Raw genomic sequence first — 25,978 nt, forward strand, 5'->3', positions numbered from 1 at the left:
CAGTCACATTCTTGGGTAACTTCATGATGGAAATGACATTTGATCAACTTTGCTGTGTTTGATTGGTGACAAGCAAGTCGAGGCTCCTGTCCCCTTCACAAAGAGGGGGTTGTGTGTGTGTGATTACTGGGGTTTAGCATCATTGGGGACCATGGTTTTCTCTTATGAATGGTGCTATGTCCTGCTTGAGAAATCTTGATTCACCCCAAGGCCCAAGGCCTTCCTCCCATGTGATTCTCTAGTTGATAGCTTCGGTGTTTGCACTTTGAGGTATGGTCCAACTTAGAGCCCATTCTTTTATGGGGTTCAAGGTAAGGACCGAATTACTTGTGCATATGATAGCCAGTTGAGTGATACAATTAGAGTTGAAAAGAAGTAGTATGACTACAATTCTAATAATAATAATATCTTATGTATTGTGTGACTTACTATTGTAAGGCTCTAGCCAAGTGTTTTACCTGCATTTCTTCTTTCTCACAATGATTGTGTGAAGGAGGAACTAGTGAAATGTCTTCTCAGTGCTGTGCATCTGATCAGTGAGAGCCCGCCCCAACTGACTCATGATGACCATTGAGTGAGATATTTTGCTAAATTAGCAAACAGGGGTGTTCGGTACATTACCATTTGTAAAAAGGAATGCATGCACGTGCACGCGCGTGCGCATACACACACACATGTACAAAACCCTATTTGCTTGTCCAAAATACCTCTGGAAATAAACAAAGAAATTGCTAAGAGGGGGCCCATGGATGGCCCAGTTGGTTAAGCAAGCATCGGCCTTCAGCTCAGGTTGGATCCCAGGTTCTTGGGATAAAGCCCCACCTCGGGCTCCCTGCTCAATGGAGAGTCTTCTTCTCCCTCTCCCCCTTCGCCTGCTTGTGCTCTCGCCAACCCCTCCTCTCTCTCAAGTAAACAAATAAAAAAATCTCTTAAAAAGGAAATTGCTAAGAGTGGTTGCCCCTTGGGAAGGGGGCGTGGTGGCTGGGATCAGGAGAGGCAGAGAGATTTCGAGCGGTGTGGCAATTTGTACCTTTTGAGTTTTAAAACTTGTGTATATCATAACATGCCTCAATTTTACCTACTCAAAGAATATATAAAGCCAGAGAGAAAGAGAAAGAACTGGTGGTCTGCCTTCAAAGCCTCTGTTCTTGTCTACCATCCCGGCTCTGTTTATCTGATAAATAGAGGTGTCTCCTTCGTTCACTGCTTTATGCTACTGGTGCTCTATCCCACCAGTGAACTGTGGACAGTAACAGCACCCACCTCATGCACATACATGCCATGAGGGCCGACACAATGGATGCAAACTCTCAGGGCAGCGCCCTGCTCTCAGATTATGCTTAATAAATGCCATTATCATTATCTTATTCATAGGGAAAAGATTAGAAGATAAATTTGCCTCCCATGTTAATAGAGCTTTCTCTGCTATGGGATAATAGGTGACTTTTATTTTCTTCCTTTTTCCCAAGATTTAAAAAAAAAAAAAGGTTACATACTATTTTTATACTAAATATTTCCACTCCTTCCCAGCCCTGGATGGTCCCACGAGTCCCTGACTGCAGCTCCTCCAAGGGGTTCTATCCAGACTGAGTAACGGCCAAGGTTGGGGAAGGCCAGGCTTGTCTGGTCTGTGTCTAGACGCCTTATTTCCCCCGGCTGCTGTAGAAATGAGATCCTTCTTCATACTGGAAAAATGCTTCTGAACAGAACTCTAGGGCCTGGGAGAAGACTGGAAGGAGGCAGGGAGGGTGGGTTAATGCACTTGCGTTAATAGACATCAGTTCTGCTCATTTTTTTCCGACTGGAGATGGGTGCTCAGGGAGGGTCTGGTTATTCAAACAAGCCGGGCGATAGCTGGCTAGATTGTTCAAGCATCCAGCTCGGCTACTGTTTTTGTCGTGATCTCTGGAATGACAAGGGAACCTGGCTGCCCAGCTTTATTCCCCCATGGGGCACGTGTGGATGCTGCCCCGGGGAACAGCGGAGGGAAGCACATTCAGGCGGCCCACAGTTTAGCTCCAGAAAGCCCTGTCTATGCCCCACTGCAGATGCCTTTTGTCTTGGGGGTCCCCTCTCTTGGGAAGCCCTCTTTGACTGCCCGCTGGGGACTTCTTCCCACTTGTCTTTTGAAGTAGTGTAGGGACCAGAACCTATATACTCTTAGGGACCAGGTAAACCGAGATTCAAATCTCTGCTCCATTTGAGTCTTTGGATAAGTTCCTTCCGTGTTCTAAGCCGTGTTTCTGCATCTCTAGCAATGGGGTGATGGTGAGCCCCACCTTAGTAGGGCTTGTGCTGGGCAGAATCAGGGCCCCCAAAGTTGTCCACGTCCTAATCCCTGAAATGTGTGGCTCTGTTACTTTCCACAGTGAAATCTGCAGATGGACAGATTTTCCTGCGTTTTCTGGGTGTGCTCACTGTGATCGCAAGGGTCCTTACAAGAGGGAGACAGGAGGGCCAGAGGGAGAGAATATAAAGACAGAGGCAGAGGTCAGACAGGAGAGAAGCTGCTATGGGGCTTGGCTTTGAAGATGGAGGAAGGGGCCCCAAGCCAACAAATGCAGGTGTCTTCCAGAAGCTGGGAGAATAAGGAAATGGATCCTGTGGAGCCTCTAGCATGAGTGCAGCTAGCAGACACCTTAACTTCAGCGCAGGGAAACTGATTTCAGACGTCTTGACCCCCGAGCTGAAACCGATTCATATGTGTCATCTGAAGCCATAAGATTTGTGATGCACTGACGCAGTGGTTACAAGAAACTCTTGTTTGTTGTGAAGCTCAATTCTCATTAGCATGACGGCGTACAGGAGAGCCACTGCAGTGGAGGTGGGCGGGGACTCTCTGAATCCCCGGTGTAGGAAGGGGCTTCTGGGTCAGCACTCCACCAAGGGCAGTTGTCATCAAAGCGGGCGATTTTGGCCTATTTCTGTGACCACCTGTGCTACATCGTGTGGCATGATTCCTTCCTTTTTCTGTGTCCCCCAGGACACTCCGAGGTCTTCAGAGAAGGAAGACCTTGTCCTATTCCTGTGGTTTCCTTAGTGCCTGGCACACAGTCACTCTTCAGTGAATGAGAGCATGCCGGACTGAACAGAGGCGGCCCTCTCCTTGTCTTCTGCGAGGGCTTGAGTAACTGTGTCCGTTCTTTTTGGGTCCCCCTTTCCTTCTGCAAGATGTCTGGGCTGATGTTGTGATTTTTTCCCTCAGCCCCTGCTGAACTGAAGTACAGAGACATTTGTCTCTTACAGTCTCTCACTGTAGGTCCTGGCTGGGGAAGGCAGAGACAGTGGCCCTAGCAGGAGACTCTTTCAAGGGAACATGACCTTGGAGATCTGGTTGCTTCCAGACCCACAGCCTGTGCTGTTTATAATCTCTATTAGTGAATTTCTAGCATGGCCTTCGCAGGCCCTGGGCTCGGAGGGCTTGGAAGGGCAGCTGACTAGAGGCTGCTGCTGGGCATGGATGTGGCCATTTTGGCATTAATGATCTGGAGAGAGAGATACCTTCAAGGGCAGGGCTAGGGCAGGCAAAGGCGGCATACCTAATTGTTTCAATTCATATCTGATGGGTAGTGGCAACAGCCTCCACTTTGGAGCTGGGCCTGGGTTGGAACAACAAGTTCATGTCTTATTATCTGTGTGACCTTGCTGTGCATGTCTTATCAAGTGGGACCCACACTAATAGCCAGAGCTAATGCCTGTCGGCTGATCTTATGGGCTACCTGAGGCTCTGCTCAGAGCTTCACATGCCCGATTCCAGCTCATGTCCTCCCAGTCCCAAGTTCAGGGTCATCCTACACCTTCTCTACAAATGGAAGAGCTGAGGCTTGGCGAGGCTTTAGACCTTGCCCAAGTCCAAGGCTAGAAAGGGCTACGGGTGCGGTTTGTACGTGGTGGCCTGTCTCCAGAGCCCAGGTGCTGACTTCAGATCCCCACCGCCAGACCGGCAACACCTGCCAGATTGCAGCATTACTGAGATGAGTGGAGCCACGGAGCCTGACCCTCGTGGGACGTACATTTTCCGTAGGCGGTGCTATTGTGATTACTGTCCTGCTGGTTACAGCCTCCACTACCACCCGCTGTCCATCTTCAGCATTCCTGAGTTCTGCCTTCTGGTTTCTTAAATTCTAGCCTGGGCAAGTCTGATGTGGTGTTTACAAGTTTGCACACATGTATTTGCATGTATGTATATATATATGGGGGTGTACGTATACACACCCATATGTATATGCACTGAATAAATATATACATACATAATGCACTGAGTGAGTAAGAGTTGTGCAACCATCACCACAATCTAATTTTAGAACATTTGTTTCATCCTCAAAAGCAACCTTTAAAGTCCTTCTTTGTTCCTTCCCTCCCCTGGGACAGTTAATTTTCTGTGTCAACCTGACTGGCCTAATTAAACATTTTTTCTGGATGTGTCTGTGTGGGTGCTCCCACATATTAGCAATTTTTTTTTTTTTTAAAGAGAGAGAGGGGATTAACATTTGTTAAGAGGGTAGATCTCAGGTTAAATATTCTTACCACAAAACAGTAACAATAACCACACACACAAAAAACAACCACAAAAGGATACAAGGAAACCTTTGAAGATGACTAATATGTTCAACATCTTGATTGTGGTGATGGTATCACAAGTGTGTACAAATATCTAAACTCCCTGAATTGTATACCTTAACCCCGTGCCATCTTTTTTGTGCGCCAGTTGTAGCGATGGTAAGGTTGGGGCAGCACATTTTTCTGATAAAATCGATGTGAGGAGTCAGGAAGGAAACACACCTGATGTGTCTGCCACGTTGTAACAGTTCATTGGGCATGTAAGCTGTTCCTGGAAGAGATTTCCAGAAGAGGACTTTAACTAGTTCCTATTACAGAAAAGGAAGCCCAGGCTCAGAGAGTAGAAGTAGCCAGTCTTTTGGCTGGCTGGTGGTCCTGGGACCCAGACACACTGGCTTCTCGTCCTAGCGTTCTCCCTACCACATTGCTTCTGGAAGAAGCTTCTTTCTGGCCAAGGGGTTTTTAATGCTGATTTGGGAAGACGTTAACAGAAATGGAGAAAGGGCCGTCTGCATTCATCTCTGGGCGCCATGCCAGGGGTGTAATGGGGAAATTAGACCAGTGGGTTACTGATCCTACCTTAGAATGAAAAGGGTTTCATTCTAAACTAAATATATCATATAAGGTATGAAGAGTGGCAGCCAGCTCTTCTAGGTGTTCCTAATGGACTGATGGAGGCTTTGCACTTAGTTGCAAATGGGTCAAGTCTGTGGAGTCCAACTGGCCGGTAGAACACCATGACCTCATGAGACTTAATAAACAGAAACCACTTCTCTCTAATGCCACAGTCTTAATAACTGTGCAGATATTCTGGCTATATGTTTCAAGTCCCGAGTTTGTTTCTTATGGATTTGCCATACAAAATAAGCTCTGTGCTTGCAGGAAGAGACTTTTGGGCAGAATTCATTTATTAAATCAACAAATCTTCATTACGCATCTACTGTGTATTATACACTAACCTAAAAGCTAACAATATGCATTGGATAGGACCAACCTGATTCCTGTCTGCATCAGTTCACAACACATTCAGTTGCAAACACAGACATCCTAAAATAGGGGCTTAAACAGATTGGGGTTTATTTTTATCTTCTGAAAGTATTTTGGAGATAGGCGGTTGAAGGATGGGGCGGGTGTTTCAACAATGCTGTAAGAGACTTGGACTCTGTATCTTTTTGCTTTTGCCACTCACAAAGAGGTTTGTCCCCAGGGTTGCAAGATGGCTGCTATACTTCCAGATATCACATCTATATTCCAAGTAGGTCAAAAGCCTTCTCCTCCCAAGATCTTTCTGTTTTTCTTGGAGATTCCCTTCCCAACAGACTCTAATTCTACCTCTTCGGTCAGAATTTTGTCACGTGGCCACCACTAGCTGAACGGTGTCTAGAAATGTGAGGGGGGAGTTGGATCAGGATGATGTTGGATGAGCTGTAGTATCTACTTTACTGCTTGAATATCTAAAGGAGCGGGCAGACATTTCCTCATTAATCATTCATTTCTATTGGAGAGTCTCAGTGTATGTCTTCGGTTGGGTTTCTTTTGGAGTAGACCCCGAGGTAGGGATTTGAGGGCAAGTAATTTTATTTGGGGCTGATCCTAGGATACACTGGTATAAGTGGAGGTAATTAAGGTAGAGAAGGAAGGAAACCAGTATCCGCTGTACCACTGAGCAGGTCGCTGTGGTGGGTAGCTGGGGTCACCTGGACTGAGAACCTCAGAGCTTTGTCCTGCGCTAAGGGGTGAGATAGCTTGGGTTATTTATCTTCTAACCTCATCCCTTCTTGGCTGTTGCTGTCCCTTTCCAGCAATTCCAGCCTTCTCCAGAAAAGTCCTTGCATGGAGAGTCGCTGGGATATGTGGTCGGATGCTGTGGGCATGAGCTGGGACGTTGCGGTCTGGAGGGGAGTTGGCGGGGCATTCGCCACACCTGAGTCTTTAACCTATGCTGGGGTGTTAGGTGAACCCTTCCCGAAGAAGCAATTTCTGAGACCAAACAAGAAAAAAGCAGTGGACCTTCGAGTGTCCCAGTTAAAGGGAGTAGCATGCGTAAAGGCTCAGGGCAGGAAAGAATTTCAGATGTTCAAGGCCTGGGGGGGCGGTGTGAGGCTGGCGAGGCAACTGGGGCCTCAGGGTATACAGAGTTTCATGGATCCAGAACTCCCTAATTAAAAAAAAAAAAGCCTCCTTTCCCCGATGCCTGGTGCTTCATAATGAGAGAGGGGTAAGCGTTCTTCCTGATGTCCTGACATCTTCCCTCCTTTCTGCCTTCCTTCTCTTTCTTTTAAAACATTTCCTCCTTACATTCTTAAGGTGCACTCCCCGCTACTCTGTCTCAATGTCCTCTCCCCATGTTTTAGTAGGAACCTTGGTCTGACTCCGCATCGGTTACAAAGTGCTTTTTACATCAGTCATCAGCGCATGCTCATGCCATCCTCTCAGAGTGCCCCTTCTGGGACTGATAGGTTTGAGCACCCCTATTTTACAGCCAAGGGAACTGAGGCTCAGAGAAAGAAGGCAACTTCTCTGGGTTCTCAGGGCCTGTCAGATGCTGATTTAGGACTCCAAACCAGCGTTGGAACCCCCTACGCGACATTGTCCTCCACCACGCCAGGACCCAGCGTGGTGCCCCAGTGTGGTTTTAATTCTCAATCTGTGACTTGTTTTGATTCTGCCTCAGGAGCCTTCCGATATTATCATGCCTCTTCAGCTGACTGGCTGAGTAATGATATCATCCAATGTTTGATGTGCCTCCATGCTTTTTGAAAAACATTACTGTCTGTTTTCTTCAAGAGTGGCTGAGCATGGTCAGGTAGATTATATTAAAATCCTTGGGGAAAACAGAATGTTCAAAACCAACAAGCTTGTCTTTGCAGAGGAGCCTGGGAGGAGTCCTCCTTATGCTGGTGAGGGAAGTGGGGTCTGGTGAAGGCAGGCACGCAGGCTGGGTGTAGGGGCATCTGCTGTTTTGGTCTCCCTTTGCCGCTTTACCCCATCTCCTGGCTCTGGTGATAGGACCTTGGTGTCCCTTTGGGAAGCCAGCTGGGTTTGCCAGATAAAATACAGGACATCCAGTTAAGTTTGAACTTCAAACTGGGTATCACCAACAAAAATTTTTTTGGTATAAGTGTATTCCAAATATTGCGTGGGATATACTTATACTACAAATCCTTTCACTGCTTGTCTGAAATTCAAATCTGCCTGGGTATCCTGTATTTTTATTTGCTACATTTGATAGCCATGACACCTCTTAGCTCAAATGTTGGAGTGAGACTGATCCACCCGACCTGGGCTCCGGGAGAGGGCGGGTGATCTAGACCTGACCAGCCAGTGCATTTTATCCCTCCCACCCACAGAGATCCCCTCCAAGCTGGGGATATCAGCTTCAGTTTTGGAGATCTGGCTTGGACCACTAAGAAAGAGATTCTTTTTGGCAGCATTGCTCATCTGTGAAAGGCAGACCCCAGGGTCCAACAAATGAGAGTCTGGGTAAGCATGAAGCCAAGAGAGAGAAAAACAGCCGAGAGAAAGAAAGGATTCAACTTTAAAGAAATCTGTGGGGGTCCTGGCACCAGCTTCATTGAATTTCACCTTCGTCTTGGCGCCTCGTGGTGATGGAACAGTCAAGCACCGTTTTGATGAGGTTGCAAGCGAGGGTGATAGCAGCAGTAGGATGGAGTTGAAAGCAAAGCCGTCCATGGTGAAGGTTATGGGAAAGAGCCATCCTAATCATGGCTGTGGTGGGAGGAGTGATGGAATGGAATGGTGTGCATGGTCAAGGGCCGGGTGTGTTCTTGCTGGCAAGAGTTCTAGAAGCTCAGGGTGCTGATCCGCTGATAATGAAGGTGAGGTTGCCAGTGACGATTACGATGGTATTGGTAAGGAGAAGAAGATAACAAGGAAAAGAGTAATTCTCAACCCCAGTCTATCACCAAGTCTTATCAATTCTACCCTCATCAGTTTTATTTTGCTTTTTAAAAGATTTTATTTGTTTATTTGAGAGAAAGTGGAAGCAAAAGGGATCACAGAGGGAGAGGGAGAAGCAGGCTCCCCGCCGTGCTGAGAGCCCGATGTGGGGCTTGATCCCAGGACCCTGAGATCGCGACGGGGGAGAGGGAGAAGCAGGCTCCCCGCCGTGCTGAGAGCCCGATGTGGGGCTTGATCCCAGGACCCTGAGATCGCGACCTGAACCAAAGGCAGAAGCTTAACTGACTAAGCCACCCAGGCACTCCCTATTGTCTTCAGTTTTAAAAGTTACCTACTCACTTCACTGTCTATGCAGTGCTGTCACCACTGTAGCCCAAGCCACTAGGAGGTCTTGCTGTTTCTACTGCTAACTGACCTCCTTGCTGGTCTCCGTGCCTCCCTAGAGTCTATGATCCATGCTAAAGCCAGTATGGAGAGTGAAATTTTAAAAATGTAAAAATTAAAAAAAAAAGAAGTCAAGTTTCACTTCTCCACTCAGACCCATTCAGTGGCTTCAACTAGAATCCAAACACTTAACATGACCTCAAGACCAGCATGACCTGGCCCCATACCTATACCCCAATCTCATTTCCCTCTACTTGCTCCTCTCTGTGTTCTAGCTTGATTACTCTTCTTTTGGTTTTTCTAGAATGTACCAAACCCTTCATATAAGTCATCCCCTAGGCATGAAATGCCTTTTCATCCTTTGTGTCTTGGCATCCGTGTTGGTTCCTAGATTCCAAATCCAAAAGACCTCCCCGTTACTTTCTTTCATGGCACCCTGTTCTAAGGATACTTTGTTTAATAATTCTCTTGCCAGTTAATCAATTTTTGAGTCTTGGCACCATGCTTCTTTAAGAACGTGTCACCAGAGTGCTGCTGCTCCTAAGACAAGTCATCTCCAGCATCTAGAATCCTCCTCCATGGACCCCTGTGTGCCCTACAAACATGACTATTTTTTGGTCTGTGTCCTGCTTGGAGAAGGCTGAGAAGTCTACAGCATGCCTTTCTTAATGGCAGGGGCGCTGTGTTTGGGTTGCTCATGCCTATGTTCTCAACACAAGCTATAGTGTCTGGCACCTATTAGGCACTCAAGAAGTATTTCTTGAAGGAATGAGAGGTTTTATGGTGGTGAAGAAGGTAGTGGAATTGATAAGGATGATGGTGATGATAAGAGTGGTGGTGATGGGGGTGATGACGATGATGATGGTGACGATGGTGATGATGGTGTTGGGGGTGATGATGATGATGGTGACGATGGTGATGATGGTGATAGTGAAGGTGGTGATGATGATGATGGTGATGATAAGAGTGGTGGTGATGGGGGTGATGACGATGATGGTGACGATGGTGATGATGGTGATAGTGAAGATGGTGATGATGATGATGGTGATGGTGGTGGTGATGTGATGATGATAGTCATGGTTGTGATGGTGACAGTGACAGAGGGGGTAGAGGAATAGACACAGAGGACCTGGACTAGCTCATTGCTTTAAAGAACTTTTATTAAAAAATGCATCTGCTCTTTGCCTCTGTAGTCAACCTAGAAATACCAACTGAAGGTAGATTTTGGAGGAAGGATAATTGGAGCTGGAGAAAGAGGGGTGCTGAAGATTAACCCCCAGGTGGGACTGTCAGACTGACAGGGCCCCAGTGTCTTACTTCCCCAGTTTGTGGGAGGCCACTGTCCCTGCAGTACAGCACCCAGAACTCCAGCCCTTCTCTAGGGCGCAGAGGAGGAGGGGCGCATGTGGCGCAGGACGGGGAGCCTTGGGAAGGGCGGGGGACGGAAAGCGCCATGCACAAGGGGCTGTTGGGGGGAGTCTAGAGTCTAGGTGCTGGTGTGGGGAGAGCAGGGAGGGCAGGGGCGGAAAGGGAGAGGCAGGGCAGACTGGGTCAGGGGCGGGTGGGGCAGGGAGGTGGCGGGGAGGATGGTTCGGGGACAGTGTGGATGGTTTGGGGACGGTGCGGAGGTGATCCGAGGGCAACGATCCTGGGAGGCAGGTGGGAGGTGGGAATGGAGGGCTGAGGTGTGGCGTTCAGCCTGGGGGGAGGTCTAAGGGGAGGGATGAAGGCTCGAATGGGGGTCCGAAGTCGGAGGTGGAAGTCTGAGATCGCAGGCAGGGGGTCTTAGAGTGGCGGTGGCATCGGAGGGCTGGGAGCGGTTTGGGAGGAGCGCGTGCAGGTCTGAGCGCGCAGGTGAGGGGCTGGGGGGCGGAGCTAGGGCGAGAGGGGAGGGCTCGAGGACCGAAGGGCCGGGCAGCTCCCAGTCCGGAGGCTCCGGAGGAGGAGCTGGGAACCACGGGCGGAGGGCCCGGCTGCGCCATGAGGGTACACCTGGGCGTGCTGGCGGGCGCGGCGGCTCTGACCGGGGCACTGAGCTTTGTGCTCTTGGCGGCCGCCATCGGCACGGACTTCTGGTACATCATTGACACCGAGCGGCTGGAGCGGGGCGGCCCAGGGGCGTGGGGCCGGGCGGGGGCCGCCAACCGCAGCCAGCTTGAACCTCTGAGCTCGCACTCCGGCCTCTGGCGCACCTGCCGGGGTAAGGGGGAGCGCGGGGATGCTACGTGGTGCCGCGCCCACCTGGGACCTGTTGCTGGGCTAGCAGTCCTCCCTGAGCTCCAAAACACAAAATGCGGGGACGGGGCCTGGGCCAGGTGGGTAGCGGGCTGCGGGTAGAGGGCTCCAGCCGGCGCCGCTGTCTCAGCACGATCCGTCTTCCCGGGGTAGCATCTAGGTGGGGAGTGGGGATGAGGCCTCGGGCTGGGGTCCCAACTCCAGGTCCGCACCCTCTGATTCTTCTGCCCCATCTAGTCCAGAGCTCGTGTGTGCCGCTGATGAACCCCTTCTGGCAGGAGAATGTGACCGTCAGCGACTCAAGCCGACAACTTCTCAGTGAGTCTGGGAGGATGGGGTTCGGGAGAGTCCCGGGTCGGGACACTGGTTTTGGAGCTCTTCTCCAAAGAGCAGGGCTGGGGTCCTGTGGAGGGGGCAGCTGGTGCCAGAGAGGGAGTGGAGATAGGAGGAGGGGCCAGGCTTCTCTTGTGCCCCAGCTCACACTGTGTGGTTTAGGATTCATTCGACAAACGTTGATCGCAGGCTTCCTCTGTGCCTGATTAAGACCCAGGTCGTGCCCTCCAGAAACTCACAGACTAGCTGCGGAGTCAGATGTGGAAATGCCCAGTCACATTTCAGAGCGACAGGCTGCGGGAGGGAGGGTGGGTGGGAGTCTGAAGAGATGCCTAAACCAGCCTGAGGAGCTGAATGCGGAAAAGAGAGGAGCCCAGAGACCCGAACGCACACCTTGTGTCGGCCTCGGGGCTGAGAACAAGCACTTGGCAGGAGCCAGGAAGCAGTGAGTATCTGTGGAACGTTCAGGAAAGATTAGGGGCAGAGACTTCGCCCCTGGGGCCACTGGGTCTGTCCCGTTCAGGACTGATTTCCCAGAGCCTAGGACAGTGCTTGGAACTCAGTCACGGTGGGAAGACTGAATGCAGGAAAGTGAATGGGCTGAACAGGCACTTGAGAAAGGAGAGACCTAAACATAACAGTTCAGTGAGTTTGTTGAGGCTGGCAGGAGGCCAGGCATGGAGCTAAATGCTTTTCATCTATGTCTTTCGTTAAACTCCACTGCTACCCTGTGAAGCTAAGTATCGTCTCCATGATTACCTTCATTCTTCCTGCAAAGAAGCTGAGGCTTGGAGAGGAGCCATAGGAAGAATGTGATGAGGAAGTGAAGGCTGAGTTCCTCAGACCTTGAAAAGTGTGGGCTGCTTTTGATGGACTTGTTGAGGCTTAGGAACAAAGATCAAGTCGCTAGCATGGCCCACAAGGGCTTCCGGGTGCCTCTTCAGTTTCAATCTTCCCCTTGCTTTTTCTTCTTTGGCTATGCTGGCCTGGGGCCGCTTCCTGAATCATGCCCAGTTTCCTCCTGCCCCTGGGACTTTGCACATGCCATTTCTTCTACCTGAGAGCTCTCTGCTTCCATCCCACCAGCTTCTACTCATACCCCGGGTTTTGTGACATTTTTGCGTTAAAGTCTGATTCCCTCATGAGACCATGAGTTCTGTGAGGATGGGGACCATGTCTGTCTTGCCGTGGCTTGATCCCCAATATTTAGCCCAGAACCTGGTGTGGGGTGGGGTCCTGAGCCCAGATTTGCTTAGAGCAGGTATGAGAGTGAGTACCAGTTGTCTTATGTTAGAGGTGGAACATATTTGTTAAATGAATGATGAGAACATGAGTGGAACAGAAGTTCAGTGCTGTGTTGGGAAATAGTAATTGTCATTCTGGGGGAGGAGGGAGTCTTGGTTTGAAGCATTTGCCGATTCCTGTGGTGTAGATATTCCCACCGGGGTCAACTTCAGGCTGTCAGCATGATGGCAGCTGTCTCCTCCAGTTCCTAAAAACAGCAGCTGGCTCTCCTGAGCTGATAGAATCCAGATGCTACACCCTGCATAAGGTCCTGGGGCAGATGTCCCGTAGATACTCAATGTATTTGGGAGGTTGAAGGAAGGCAGAAGTGCCATGAACTCTGTCCCCAGCCCCAAGCTGACCAGAATCAATTTGGGGTGTTCTCAGAGCATTGTTTCAAGAATGTTCAAGAGTTCTGCCCTTGACATGAGGGACATGGGTGCCAGATGCCAGCTCAGACCCTTCCCAGGACCCTCTGGGATTGCGGGACAGGTGTCTTAACCTCTGAGACTCAGTGTCAACATCTATCAAAACGAAATGTCAAAACCATGAGGGGGGTGTGGTCAGAATTCTGTAAATCAGCTGGATGAAAAAAAGTGTCCTTACCTGGGACCTCACATAATGCCTGGTTGTTGCGGTATCTCTGTGTTGCATCAAAGTACTGGGCACACAGTAAGTGCTCAATAAACACTAGTCTTTGCTATTCCTTCCAGCCTCTCTTAGATGCAGTCCCATCTCTGGAGCATTGACCCTTTGCTGGGCTGGCTGCTGGCATTTAGGTACTTATCACATCTGTGGGTGAAGCAGACTAACTAGTACTGGCATTGGCCTGGCTCCTTTGTGCATCTTAATAATGCCAGCAACCCTGTGTGCTTCAGTATTTTGAGAAACAGGCAACAGTCACATTCAGAGCCTGTTCATCTGTTCACTCTCAGACCCAGGCCTAAGCCCCCCAGCTTCACTGCCAAGGAGACATGCAGCCTTGGCCATGTTCCCTATCTCTCCGAGCGTGGGTCCCTCTTGGGCAAGGGGAGGATGTCTGCCACTCCTCTTCATAAGGATATGGCAGGGCTGGAACGGGAGAGTGTATTTAAAGAGCCTCAGCGGTGCCTTGCCTCTGTAAGTGCCCCTTGAATGGGAGCTGCTATTATTACCATTATATCATCCAAGAAAGAGCAGGCTGCCCCTTCAGACCACATGCTCGCTGCATACCTTCCCCAGAGGGAGACTTTTCTCAGAATCTCTTTGTCCCCAGAATGAATTTTGAATCTTGCCCAAGCTCTTTTGTTAGGTGAAGATGTTTTATTCCTTAAGGACCTGCTGCTAGGGTCACAGAGGAGAGAGGACAGTTGTCAAAGCAGCGTGTTCTCCGAGCCAGCCTCCTAGACAAATCCCAGTGGGGAGAGAGCTCTTGATTTTCCCTGCAAACCCCAAGCAAGCAGACCACTCCAGCGCCCACTAAAAACCCACCTTGCCTGGATGTTTTGTCTTCCAGATTAGCTCTGGGGATGTCCTGGGTTTGATTCCTTGGCCAGGGACTGGAATTACTTTTGGTGAAGGAGGACAGAATCATCAAATTCAGCACCATGTTGAAAAAAGAGTCACAATTTAGAAACAACCAGGGTAGCAGTACCAACCAGAAGTCTTCTGGTGAAATGCGAATCATCTTTATTTAAACAAGAAAAGGAATTCCCGGTCCATTTAACTGAGAAGTTCAAATGGGCCAGAATCCAGAGAATTAAACTCCATTTCTTTCTTCTCCTCTCTGGGCTTTGCCTCTGTTTGGGTCCTGCTTTCAATAAACCCTCTCTCCTCTTAACAACCCAAGCAGGAGGCTCTCTGCTTGCCAAGTCTGCAGAACTTCTGATTAGGCTTCTCTTTGGACCAGCCTGGATCCCATGCCCAGGGCTGTGGTCCACAGGATGGGATGTGCTGATGGCCGGGGTGAGATGTGCCCCTTGTAACAGGGGGAAGGAGTAGGGCCAGTCCCAACATAGATAAGGGTCCCACATCTTACCAGCTGTGTGGCTTCTGGCCCAACCTTTGCTTCCATAAACAGGCTGCTCTGAGATGAGATGAGATCCCATAGGCAAAACACCTAGCAGGTGCACAGAGCAGAGTAGGAGCTCCATTCATGTCCGTCCTTCTCTGGGTCCCACTGCCTCCCTGAGCCTCAGGCTTCCCTTCTGTAAAAATGGAGCTAATTATTTATTTAGTCCATAAATAAATAATTGTCTGTTTACTGGGCTCCTGGTCCCCCATCCTACGCTGCCTTTTCCAACTGGGAATCAGAGATCTGAGTTACAAGGAGGAAAGGCAGGAGCAGAGTTGAGCAGGAGGACTGAGGGCAGGGTGTTCCAGAGACTGCCAGAAGGCCAGTGATTCTGGAGGTGGCACAGAAAGTACTTCTTACCTACACCTCGGGTCCTCCCTATGCCTTACTTCAGCTGTGTCTCCTAAGAGCCAGGAACAAGGTAAGGCTGATTATCCCACAGCTAAGCACACCAGACCTAGAGCAGACAGAGATGCCTCGCCCAACATAGCACAGCAGTGGCAGAAGCCCGACCGAGGGCCAGAGGCCTGGCCTGCCTGTCTTCTGAGGTGGTGAGGTTGGAAAATCACAGGATTTGGTCTCTGGTCTCTCTGGGTACCCGGCTGTTGCAGTGGTGTGGAAAATTAAAACCAGCCCTCCCACGATGCCTGGTGCTGATTGCAAGAGAGGAGATGGTGGGGGACAGAAATAAAGGGACTAGGGACATAATGGGATTCAGAGGTGGCCTCAGTCTAGAGGGAATTTCTCAGTGTGGTTCATGGATAGCTGTGTGGTAGGCAGCCTGGACTGTCAGCATCTCTGGGCACGAAGGCCCGGGCTTCAGGCGGCCCCTCTGGTGCCTGTTGAAATGCAAGGACACACTTTAAACAAATAAAAAAAAAAACCAGAAAATTCATATTCAGCGTAATTTCCACTTTCTGGGGTCTACCCTGTGAGTTTCTAAGAGGCTCACCTTAACCATTTTTGTGGCAACGGAGAGCAAGAGGCAGCCTCGGGGCTTGTGGGTGGAAATAGGGCTAAGCGTCTGCATGTGATACGTCTGTCTGTTGGAAGGTTTTGTCATCTGCAAAGGGAATATACTCATGTGCACGCAAGACCAAGAAATCCCGTGGAATGAGAAAAGCCAGTTACAGAGTGTTATAAGCAAGATACCTGGGGATGGCCTAACACGTCCTGTTTTCAGATGTTGAAGTAGGACTGGCTGTGCCCTTTAGAATTCGAGAAATCGGTAAATACCTAGGAAAGTATGAATATATGGGAAAACGACTGGCAGCACGTGCATCCGAGCACTTCGGTATGGGCAGGGAAGGACGAAGGAGTTGAGGTGGGGGCTGCGTGGGTCTTGTTTTCATTTCTTCTGAGAAGAATGCTATTGTGTTTGCTCTAATGCAAGCCCCGGGGAGGACTGTCCCACTGGTTGAATTTCCTTGTAGCGTGGCTCATGGAACTACAGGAGCACTGCCCGCTTGTCCAGCTGCAAGAGCTGGGACATGTGTATCCTTCCAGATATCTCCTGCCTCAGGGCCTTGGCACATGCCATCTCCTGCTCTTTTTTTTTTTTTTTTAAAGATTTTATTTATTTATTTGACAGACAGAGATTACAAGTAGGCAGAGAGGCAGGCAGAGAGAGAGGAGGAAGCAGGCTCCCCACTGAGCAGAGAGCCCGATGCGGGGCTCAATCCCAAGACCCTGAGATCATGACCTGAGCTGAAGGCAGCGGCTTAACCCACTGAGCCACCCAGGTGCCCCTGCCATCTCCTTCTTTAGGAATGCTTTCCCCCATGCCTTCTCATCTGACCTTAAAGTTGAGACCTCCTCCACTTGCCCCCAGAGCCTTTCCTAATTTGCAGGCTGGGTTAAACACCCCTTGTCTGCTGTCCTGCCACCCATTTGTCAACCTCCTTTGCTGTTCCGTCCCAGTTCTGAGACTTGATGGCTGTACCTTCTTGAGCAGCTGACTCAGTACCTTGAACCTCACTTTTCTCATCTGCGAAATGGGCATTCAGATTCTTACCTGGTAGAGCCCAAGGTGGTTGAGGGCAAGAAAGAAACAGCTATTCTCACATTTGGTGCTCAGGACAGCTTGGCAAAGTCAGGGCCCATGGTCCAATGGACAGGGGAGGTAACAGAAAGGCTTTTGGGAGGCGATGACATTCGCTTGGTAAGAGGTGGCATCGGGATTGGAACCTATGTCTTTGCTCGTCGTAGAGTCCTGCTTTTTCTGTATCACAACAGTGCATTCTGGAGTGCTCGAAGGGAATGGAAGATGCAGCCCCTATTCTAAAAACGACTGCATTCTGGTCACCCCAGATTCTAGAACAAATATTTACGAAAATGTAAAAATTGACTTCCTTCCCAGGCGCTATCTGTACTGAATCTCTCTGAGCTTTTCTTGGTCTGCAGGTCACACTGACAAGTCTTGAACATAAAGACACTGTGACATTTCCCCCTTTGAGAAATGGTTCCTGAGATTTTCTTCTTTCTGATGTCTGTGCGGAAACCCTGTCTCTGCTTTCTGTAAGAGCACAACTATTACTTCACTAATCACCCCAGGGCTTCCTGACCTCGCTGGTGTTGTGGAATTGGAAGCCTGGTTTTCCCGTTGAGCAGTTCTTTGAACAGTAAGATGATGGGAATCACAGTCACCTTTTCCTTGGCGTGAACATCTTTGCTTCTTTCTGGGTTTTCTCTTTCCTTTGCTTACAACAAAGCTTTTTTGTTTTTCTTTTTTCTTTTTTTTTTTTTTTTTCTCAACAAATGTTTTTGAATCGAAAGGTTTCTTGGCTTTGGGCACACATTGGTCCTCAAAAGGATTAACTGGGTGGGCCTTGCATTCTATGACAAGGGTCCTTTTAAGAAAAGGAGAGTGGAGATGTGGGCAGAGAGTGGGAATGACACAGCCACCAGGCTGTGTCAAGGATTGCCAGCATCCTTGGGAGGCTGGAGGAGGCAGGGAAGGACTCCCCCATAGCCTCTGGAGGGGAGTGCAATCATGGGACCTTGATTTTGGGCTTGTGGCTTCCAGGAATGTCAAGTAGGGGGCACCTGTAGGGGACAGGTGTTCCTGTAGGGGACACCTGGCTTGTAGTAATTTGTGATGCCCCCCAAGGAAACAGATGCAATCACCTTATCCGAAGAATAAGGTATCCCTGCCTACCCTGTTTTTCTGCATCGTCCTGCTGGCTTCCTTCATGACCTATCACAGCCTGTAACTTTGTTTGCCTGCTCGTCTATCTCCTGCCCTGGACCCTGGAGGAGGGCAGGGACATTCTCCGCTGCGGTGTCCCCGGGCTCTCTGGCAGAGCGTGGCCCTCATTAGGGGCCTATAGATACCTGTTTTCAAATGAGATGTGGCTGGAAATGGGTATAGGACTCCGAATCAATCCCCGTGCTCCAGGTCTGTGGCCCTGAAAATAACAAAGACCAAGGTGTACACATACACGTGTGTGTGCGCATGCACGCACGCACACACACACACCACGGAAAGCTAAGCCAAACTTCAGCAGGAGATTTTACAGCTATCCCGCGGGAAGCTTCCTCTTACCCAGGCATTTAATTGAACGTGTACGTCAAGTCAGCTCGCAGCAAGTCTGGGGAACTCACACGTGGTGCCGCTGGGGCTGAACCCTCTCCAGGAAACCTCATTAATTTCTAAATGATGAATGATTACACTTCCCAGACATGGTCTGGAGTCAATGCCATACAGGGGGATGCCTCTGCCAGGGCCAGGTTTTCACCCCAGCTGTTGTACTTCCTGGCCCAGGATTTTTCCTGGAAGGAAGGAAGGAAGGAAGGAAGGAAGAAAGGAAGGGAGGGACAAGCCTTGGGAGGGATATTACTCTTGTCTCCTTGACTTGCACAGGTTGGTGGCTTTTACAGGGTTGAGGACAAATTGACTGGGTCACCGTGGAGGCCAGGCTGGATTCTTGTCTGCACCATCGTTTTACTAGCGGACTTATGATCCACTTAGCACTTACTCTATGGGACGTGGTACCGACATTAAACTTCCCCGTGTCGCCCCATCGTCTTCAGGCACATGGTCCTGAGGGCAGTCCCGTGAGCCACTGTTTCACAGAGGTGGAAATGGAGTTCCTGCCGAATGAAGAGACACACCCAGGGCCCCAGCATCAGAGACCGAATACAGATGCAGAGTACCCGGCTGGAGAAAGTGTATGGTTTGAACCCCCTGTGAGATCATCTCTCAAGCTTCTTGGCTTTATTTTCATTTCTTAGAAACCGCCATATTTTCTTGCCTTAGAGAAACACCATCTAGCTCTTAATTAACGAGGTTGGTGAATACCCGTTGGGCATTCACGGTCTCCTGAGAGCTCCACTGGAAACTCAGGGATGCGATCGTGTTAGAAGAACCCGTTCAAGGAACCCACAGCTTAACAGGAGAGAGAGAAGAGGGAGCTGCCCTCCATCCTAGGTGACAGATGCCAAGGCAGGGCGACTGTGGGGAGCCGAGGGGGCTCAGAGCAGACTGTGGGCGTAGGTTTAAGAAGAGACCTGAGCTGGGCTTGTTCTCAAGAGCAAGAGCGAAGTATTTATTTTCATCCCCATCTTGCTGCCAAAAGGATTGAAAGATGCTTAGTGCCCAATTCATGGTCAATAATTAATAAATATTTGGTAAACAAATGGCTGGTAAAGAACTTTGCAATTGTTTCCCATTTTGCTTTGGCTGGCGGGAAGCTCAGAGCCAAGACGGTGGCAAATGTTTAGACGTTGGGATCCTGAGACCCCAGATTTCTTCTACCCTCTTCTCTCCCACCCCCACACCAACTGACTTCCATGGAACTCCTTTTTTTTTTCTACTTTATGGTTTTGTAATATAAGTTCTTATCATGCCTTGTTAATGTCTTGTGCGCCTGACTTACCAGCCACCTGCAATCTGGGGACAGGGAGGAGGGGTAGGGGATGTTCTTTCTCTGGCCTCCCCCCCTCACCTGTTCACCCCCTCCAGCCCCATGCCTGCCCTCGCCAGTCGCTGTTTTCATTAATGGAACTCAGAGCAGATGTTCCCCATGCGATGATGGGTCACTGTGCAGAGAGTTGGTCAGGAGCCTGGGAGGGAAGACTGGAAGCTGGCGGGCTGGGCAGCCTAGGACGGGGAGCCAGGACAGGCAGGGAGCACCAGAGGGAAGTGGGGGAACCGTATGTGGAAGAGGAAAGGCAGGGTTGGGTCTTTAGGAAATACTTGGGTCTTGAGAGCAGGGGCTGCTTTCAGGGTCTGGGGAGCGAGGGGCCAGGCGTGCATGGGGCTTGCCCGATATGGTGGTGTTCAGAGCTTGAACTCCCTGCTGAGCTCTGGAACCTGTCTGGTCCCCACTCTGAATCCACCTCTGTAATACTGGTGCCCCCTGGTCCCTGAGGCCGGACCTGCCCCAGCTCCAGGCCACTGTACACCTCTATCTCTGTTGCCTCTGCTCTGGTCCAGCGGGCATCTCATGCTGACCGAGCCCCAAACCCAATGCTTCTTCCCTCATCTTCCCACCTGTGCAGACGGCAGCATATCCATCCAGCGCTCAGGTCCCAGATCTCCTGCTTGTCTTGTCCCTCTTGTTCTCAAACCTTCAACACCATTGCCCGTTTTATCCTCAGAATATACCTGGAACCAATCCTTCCCAGCAGCCCCAGGCCACCCTCATCCTTACCAGGATGATTGCAGTATACCCCGATGGTCCTCCTGCTCCTTGTCTTTGTTTTCTTGGGCAGGCTGGGTGGCTTAAAAATCCAGAAGTGTATTGCGTCACAGTCCTGGAGGTCAGAAGTCTGAAATGTAAGGGTCCAGGGGGCAGGTACTCCTGGAAGCTCCAAGGCAAAATCTGGACCCTGCTTCCTTGGCTTCAGGTGGTGGCACCAGTCCCCAGAAACCCTTGGCATGGGGCCGTATAGCTCTGTTACCTGTCTTCACCGCCTCTCCTCTGTGTTCTCGCCTGCCTCTTCCCAGGGCACTAGTCATTGCGTGCGAGACCCCCCTCGAATCCAGATGAGCTCGTGCAGAGATCCCCTCATTCTATTCCATCTGCAAAGACTCTCATCCCAGATCGGGTCACCTTCAGTGGTTCCGGCTGGACATGAGCTTGGGAGCCACCTGTCTGGCCCCTGGCCCCCTCTGCTGTCTACTCTCAGTATAGCAAGCAGAGAGGTCTTCAGAAACGGAAGTTAAACTGGGGGCTTCTCTTGCCCGGAGCTGCCCACCTGGTGTCCCCTTTCACTCAGAGGGAAGTCCACAGTCCTGTGTGTGCTCTGCTCTTAGCTCCCTGCTTTCATCTCCTGCATCCCCCGCCCCCCCCCACTCTCTCCGTGCCGCCTCTGCCAGCTTCCCCTGTGCCTCCATCCCACCAGGCACAGTCCCTCCCTGGGTCCTCAGCACCTGCTCGTCTCTTGCCCCCCCCCCCCCCCACTTTCATTCTGCAGGCTGCCTTTCTCACTCCTTCTGGGCCGTGTTCACCGCCCACCCCAGCCACTTGTCACCATCTCTCAACCACGTCACTGATCTGTTCACTGCTTGACTCTACTCAATAGAGTGCTCAGGAAACACGCTGAGTATGTGAACGAACATGGCAGTTCCTGCCTCACAGAGAGCTCGAGGACACGAGCTTGTGAGACCTGAAGCCTGGCACAGATGTCTCTGCACCTGTTACTTCCAAAACTTAGTTTACTCTACTACTGAAGTCTAGTCCACATAGAATGTTTGTTAATTCCAGGGAGTGCAACACAGGGATCGGACAGCTCACTTGAGCACCCCTCATGGCAACAGGTGTAGTCACTCTCCACATCGTGCAACATTGTTACAGTATTATTGGTTATTTTCGCTACACTGTGGTTTTTGTCCCCCTGACTTATTTATTTTACACCTGGAAGTGTGTATGCCTTCACCCCCTTTATCTGTTTCACTTACCTCCCCACTCTCTCCTCTGTCAAGTACCAGTTTATTTTCAGCTTTTAAGAGTCTGGTTTTTTGTTTATTTGTTTGCTTGCTTGTTTGTTTTGTTTTCTGGATTCCGCGGATCAGTGAAATCATACAGTATGTGTCTTTCTCCATCTGACTTGTTTCAGCTTATGTAATGGAAGGTTACTCAGCCACAAAAACAAGTGGGATCTTGTCATTTGTGACATGTTGTTACATCTCCGTCATCAGACGTGGTAGTAGCAGTGGTGTTAATTTTTTTCTCCCAGCATCTGGGGGCTGGCCCATAGTTGGTACTCGGTAAGTGTTTGTTGATTGACTGAAAGTTGTTGGTAACTCTCCTCTGCCTGCTGTCCTCCTCTCTCTTCTAAGCCATGCATGGGACATTTGTGATTCTGCTGCCGCTCAGCCTGATCCTGATGGTGTTTGGGGGGATGACAGGGTTTCTGAGTTTCCTCCTCCGAGTCTCCATCCTCCTCCTGCTCACAGGGACCCTCTTCCTCTTTGGAGGTAGGTGCCCCCCTTGCCCGGAGCATGGGGGCCCCTTGTGAACCCTCAGCTGGGGAGGGGCAGACGTCTTCTCCGGGGCTCCGTTTTCCCATCTGTGACATCACAGCTGGGAGGGATGAATGGGTCCCAAGAGAGAAGTAGAGGGTGGGAGCATGTCGTGAGGATTATTTCCTGATTTCACAGAGGACCCTAGAGCTTCTGTTTGAGGGCTTCTCCCTCAAGCTTCTCCCTTCTCCCTCATGTGCCTCTACCCTTCTGATGCATCTTCCTTTGACTGATTGATTGATTGATTAAAAACCGGGCAATGCCAGGGTTAATTCCCTTTGTTTGGCAGAACAGAGGCTTTCAAAGATGGGATCCAGTGCACAGTTGGTGTCCTAAGCCCTCTCTCCTCCTCCTTCCTCCCTCCTTCCTGTGGGCTTGAAATAGTCCCTCCTTAAACTCAGAACAGGAACAGAGGTGATTCACGCACTTGGGATCCATGGAGAGAAAACCCCAAAAAGACTGTTTGGAGGTGAAAAGTGTGAGGCTCAGATGTCCTCGACCTCTGCTAGTATTAACACTGGCATTAAGAGTTTACCCAGGGACTAATTCTCGAAACCACCCTGCCCACTCGGACTTTCTACAGTGGTGGAAAGTCTAATCCACGCTGCGCCATTGGGGGGGCCTCAGGCCAGGTTGCAGAGCACTTTAGGTGGAGCTGATGCCCAGGAGGGCGGACATGTTCATTTCCACTAATTTAATTTCAGTTGAAATAGCCCCTTGTGGCCAACAGCTGTGTCTCTGGACAGCGCAGCTCTCTGGAGACCCACCGTGGGCCAACCCCATGCTGGGTGTGGGGGAATCGAGGATGAGCCCCCTGGAGCTCATAGCCCAGTTGGGGAGATGACCATTAGCTCAGCCACTTCACAAACAAATGCAAAGCTGCAGTTCTGATCTGGACAGTGACAGCGGGTGGTGCTGTGAAGCCACGGGGTGGGGGGACTTGACCTGTTTGGGGAGGTTCCGGAAGCCAAGCGTGAGCTGAGGTGGGGTGGAAGAGTTTCTGGGGGTGGGGGGGAAGGGAATAGGAAGGGAGGGTGCACCGGATAGCGGACTAGCAAGGGCAAAGGCCCTGTGGCGGGAGGAGCATGGGCACCTAGAGTGGTGGGCTTCGCGAGGAGGAGGAGGAGCCCAGGGTTTCGATCTGCTCTCTTTGCCTCTCCTGCAGCCTTGGTGACCCTGGCTGGAATTAGCGTCTACATCGCGTACTCGGCCGCCGCCTTCCGGGAGGCTCTGTGTCTCCTAGAGGAGAAGGCCCTCCTCGACCAGGTGGACATCCGCTTTGGCTGGTCCCTGGCCCTGGGCTGGATGAGCTTCATCGCCGAGCTGCTCACTGGTGCGGCCTTTATGGGGGCAGCCCGCGTGCTCAGACTGAGACAGAGGCAGGACCAGGCCATATGAGCCTGATGCTTGGTCTGGTGGGAGACAGGGGCCTGGCCTGGGGCCCCAGGGATCCATCTGTGGGCTGCAGCCTCTTCTTCCTCAAAGGCCACTGGTGGTGGGACCAACCTGAGGACTGCTGTGGGCTGAGCTCCAGGCCTTGCTGTCATCTCTGCCTGGTGTGGTGTGTCTGTGTGTTTGTGCACGCGTGTGTCCGTGTGGGCTGGAGGAGGCCATTGGAGTGCAGAACCCACCTCCCACGAAATGACAGATTAGCCCCTTGATCATAACCAGAACTTTCTGGATGCAGCCCCGGTAGGCCTCCTCTGGCTTCACTTCAGTCCTCACCCCTGCTCATTGCATCAGCTCTGCTTCTTTGCTAAGGACACAAAAGACCAGAGAGGTTAGGTAAGCTGCACAAAGGTGCACAGTGAGCTGGTAGTGTACTCCTTGCTCCAAGAACAGTGCTCAATCCCTTACCACAGTTCTCCTGAGCAGGTCCAGCAGGCTGGCCACAGCACGATTGCTATGTGTGGGGCTGCAGAACCCCAGACTCAGGCCACAGGCCTCACAGGACCTGGAACCCCTGCCTGGGGCACAGTGTGAAGTAGGGGGACGAGGGCAGAAATCTGGGCTACTCACCAACCAGGTGGTGCCCGTGTCCCCCCTCGCCTCAGGGAGGTACACGCTCGTCCCGTTCACTGTCCCGGAGCTCGACGGGCCGGGCTTCCTCAGAGCAATGATTCTCAGTGATCAGGGGCTCAGTACTGCAACAGAAACAGTCATCCTGGACATGGAAGCCCCGCCAGGTTCCTGGTGGCCAGTGTGCTGGTTGTCTCACTATGTCACATCAGAGACTGTGGGAGAGCCAAGGGCAAGCTCACTGCTGGCAGGAAGAGCAACCAGCAAGCTTGAGATTCAGGAGGAATCAGCAGAATCAGCAGAAGACTCGCTTGAAGAGGGAAGAGGCATCAGCAGACTCGCAGCCGGACTCAAACACACAGTAGTCACTCCTGGACACAAGCGCCACCTGTCAGCCCTCATCATCTCACACCTGTCGTAGAAGCAGTTCCCCCACAAACGCGTTGACTGAGCCTACTTCCCCGGGCTGGAGCCCGAGACTGGCGAGATTCAGACGGTGAATTCAGACACACTCACATACACGCTCACACACACACTCACAGACACGCAGGGTCTTCTGTCCTCCGTGTGGCTGCGGTTTTAGGTTGCTTCTACACCAGCCAAAAAGATGTGGATTCCGTCATGCGTTCTGGTGACGCCGTGAGCTGGTGGCCTCAGTTGGTGTGGGTGGGGGGTGGTGCCCACCTCCTTGGCCCTGCTGGCATCGAGTGTTGTCCAGGGAGGCCTGGCTCCTTTTGGGCAAACATAAGTCTGGGCTTTTCTCAGCACATGTGGTGGTGGGGGTGGTCTAGGAGAGGAAATGAAAGATTCCCATGGAGCTCACTGATGGGGCCATCTTCAGGGACTAATCATAGCCCCTCCTCCCTCTTCCAGAAAGTTCCATCCTTGTGTCCTGGTGTTCTGGCCACGGGAGTGGGAGTTTCCAAAGTAGCTGCACATCCAGATCCCCTGGGGCAGTGCTTCTCACACTTCAGTGTGCCGAGACTCTTCGGGGTGTCCCAACCCTCCTGGCGGGGGGCCGCCCCTAGGGGCCCTCTGAGTCAGCAGGTCCCGGTGAGGCCCGAGATTTCAGTGCTGACCAGCTCCCCAGTGATGTGGATGCTGCTAGTCTGGGGCCCTCTCCTGTGTGACACTGATCTTGGGCATTTGCTAAGGGATAGGGGTGGTTGTCTCTTGGCTGCACATTAGAATCACTGGGACATCTTTTAAAAACCCTGATACCCTGGCTGAATCCTTGCTCTGATCATACCTCAGGGTAGAGCTGATAGTGTTTAAAGACCTCTCTGGATGGTTTCAGGATACAGCCGAGGTTTTCAACCTATTCCCGTGGGTTCAGAGTCACAAGGGGTGGGAGGGCCTGGGAAGCCTTAGGTTTAAGAAAATCCCTCCGGGAAGTGCTGCTGGCTTAGAAGGTTTGGGGACCATTGGCCTGGGTCACAAGGTGACAGCACCAGTAGCAACATCATGGTGACACTGTCCTCACCACCACACCGTCCCCCTTACTGTGACATGACCTCCTCCTCCTCCTCACCATGACTGACGCTCACTGAGTACTTATTACACATCTGCATTATTCTACATGCCATCAGTCAGTCAGTCACTCAACCAACACTGGTGAGGGTCATGGCATGCTAGGAACTAGCGAGCTCTTGCTCTTGGAGCTGCCACATGATGGACAGGTGTGCAAAACATGTGGTTGGTGGTGAGGACTATGGAGAGGA

General features: G+C 51.0%; 1 protein-coding gene across 1 annotated transcript; it reads left to right on the forward strand.

The window, feature by feature from the left end:
• Positions 1-10,590: 10,590 nt before the first annotated feature.
• On the forward strand, positions 10,591-25,072 carry TMEM114 (transmembrane protein 114). The gene is made up of 4 exons (XM_059155274.1): positions 10,591-11,065; positions 11,338-11,418; positions 22,056-22,193; positions 23,404-25,072. Exons 1-4 carry the CDS (start codon positions 10,846-10,848, stop codon positions 23,634-23,636), a joined length of 672 nt encoding a protein of 223 aa, XP_059011257.1. The 5' UTR covers positions 10,591-10,845; the 3' UTR covers positions 23,637-25,072.
• The last annotated feature ends 906 nt before the right edge of the window (positions 25,073-25,978 follow it).

This window comes from Mustela lutreola, chromosome 17 (assembly GCF_030435805.1).
Source record: "Mustela lutreola isolate mMusLut2 chromosome 17, mMusLut2.pri, whole genome shotgun sequence".
Classification (NCBI taxonomy): domain Eukaryota; kingdom Metazoa; phylum Chordata; class Mammalia; order Carnivora; family Mustelidae; genus Mustela; species Mustela lutreola.

Excerpts from the sequence above, each read along its gene's own strand:
- TMEM114 (XM_059155274.1), top strand. The coding sequence starts at position 10,846 with ATGAGGGTACACCTGGGCGTGCTGGCGGGCGCGGCGGCTCTGACCGGG. Across the intron at positions 11,419-22,055 it reads CTCAAGCCGACAACTTCTCA|CCATGCATGGGACATTTGTG; the intron begins GTGAGTCTGGGA and ends CTCTCTTCTAAG. Across the intron at positions 22,194-23,403 it reads GACCCTCTTCCTCTTTGGAG|CCTTGGTGACCCTGGCTGGA; the intron begins GTAGGTGCCCCC and ends CCTCTCCTGCAG.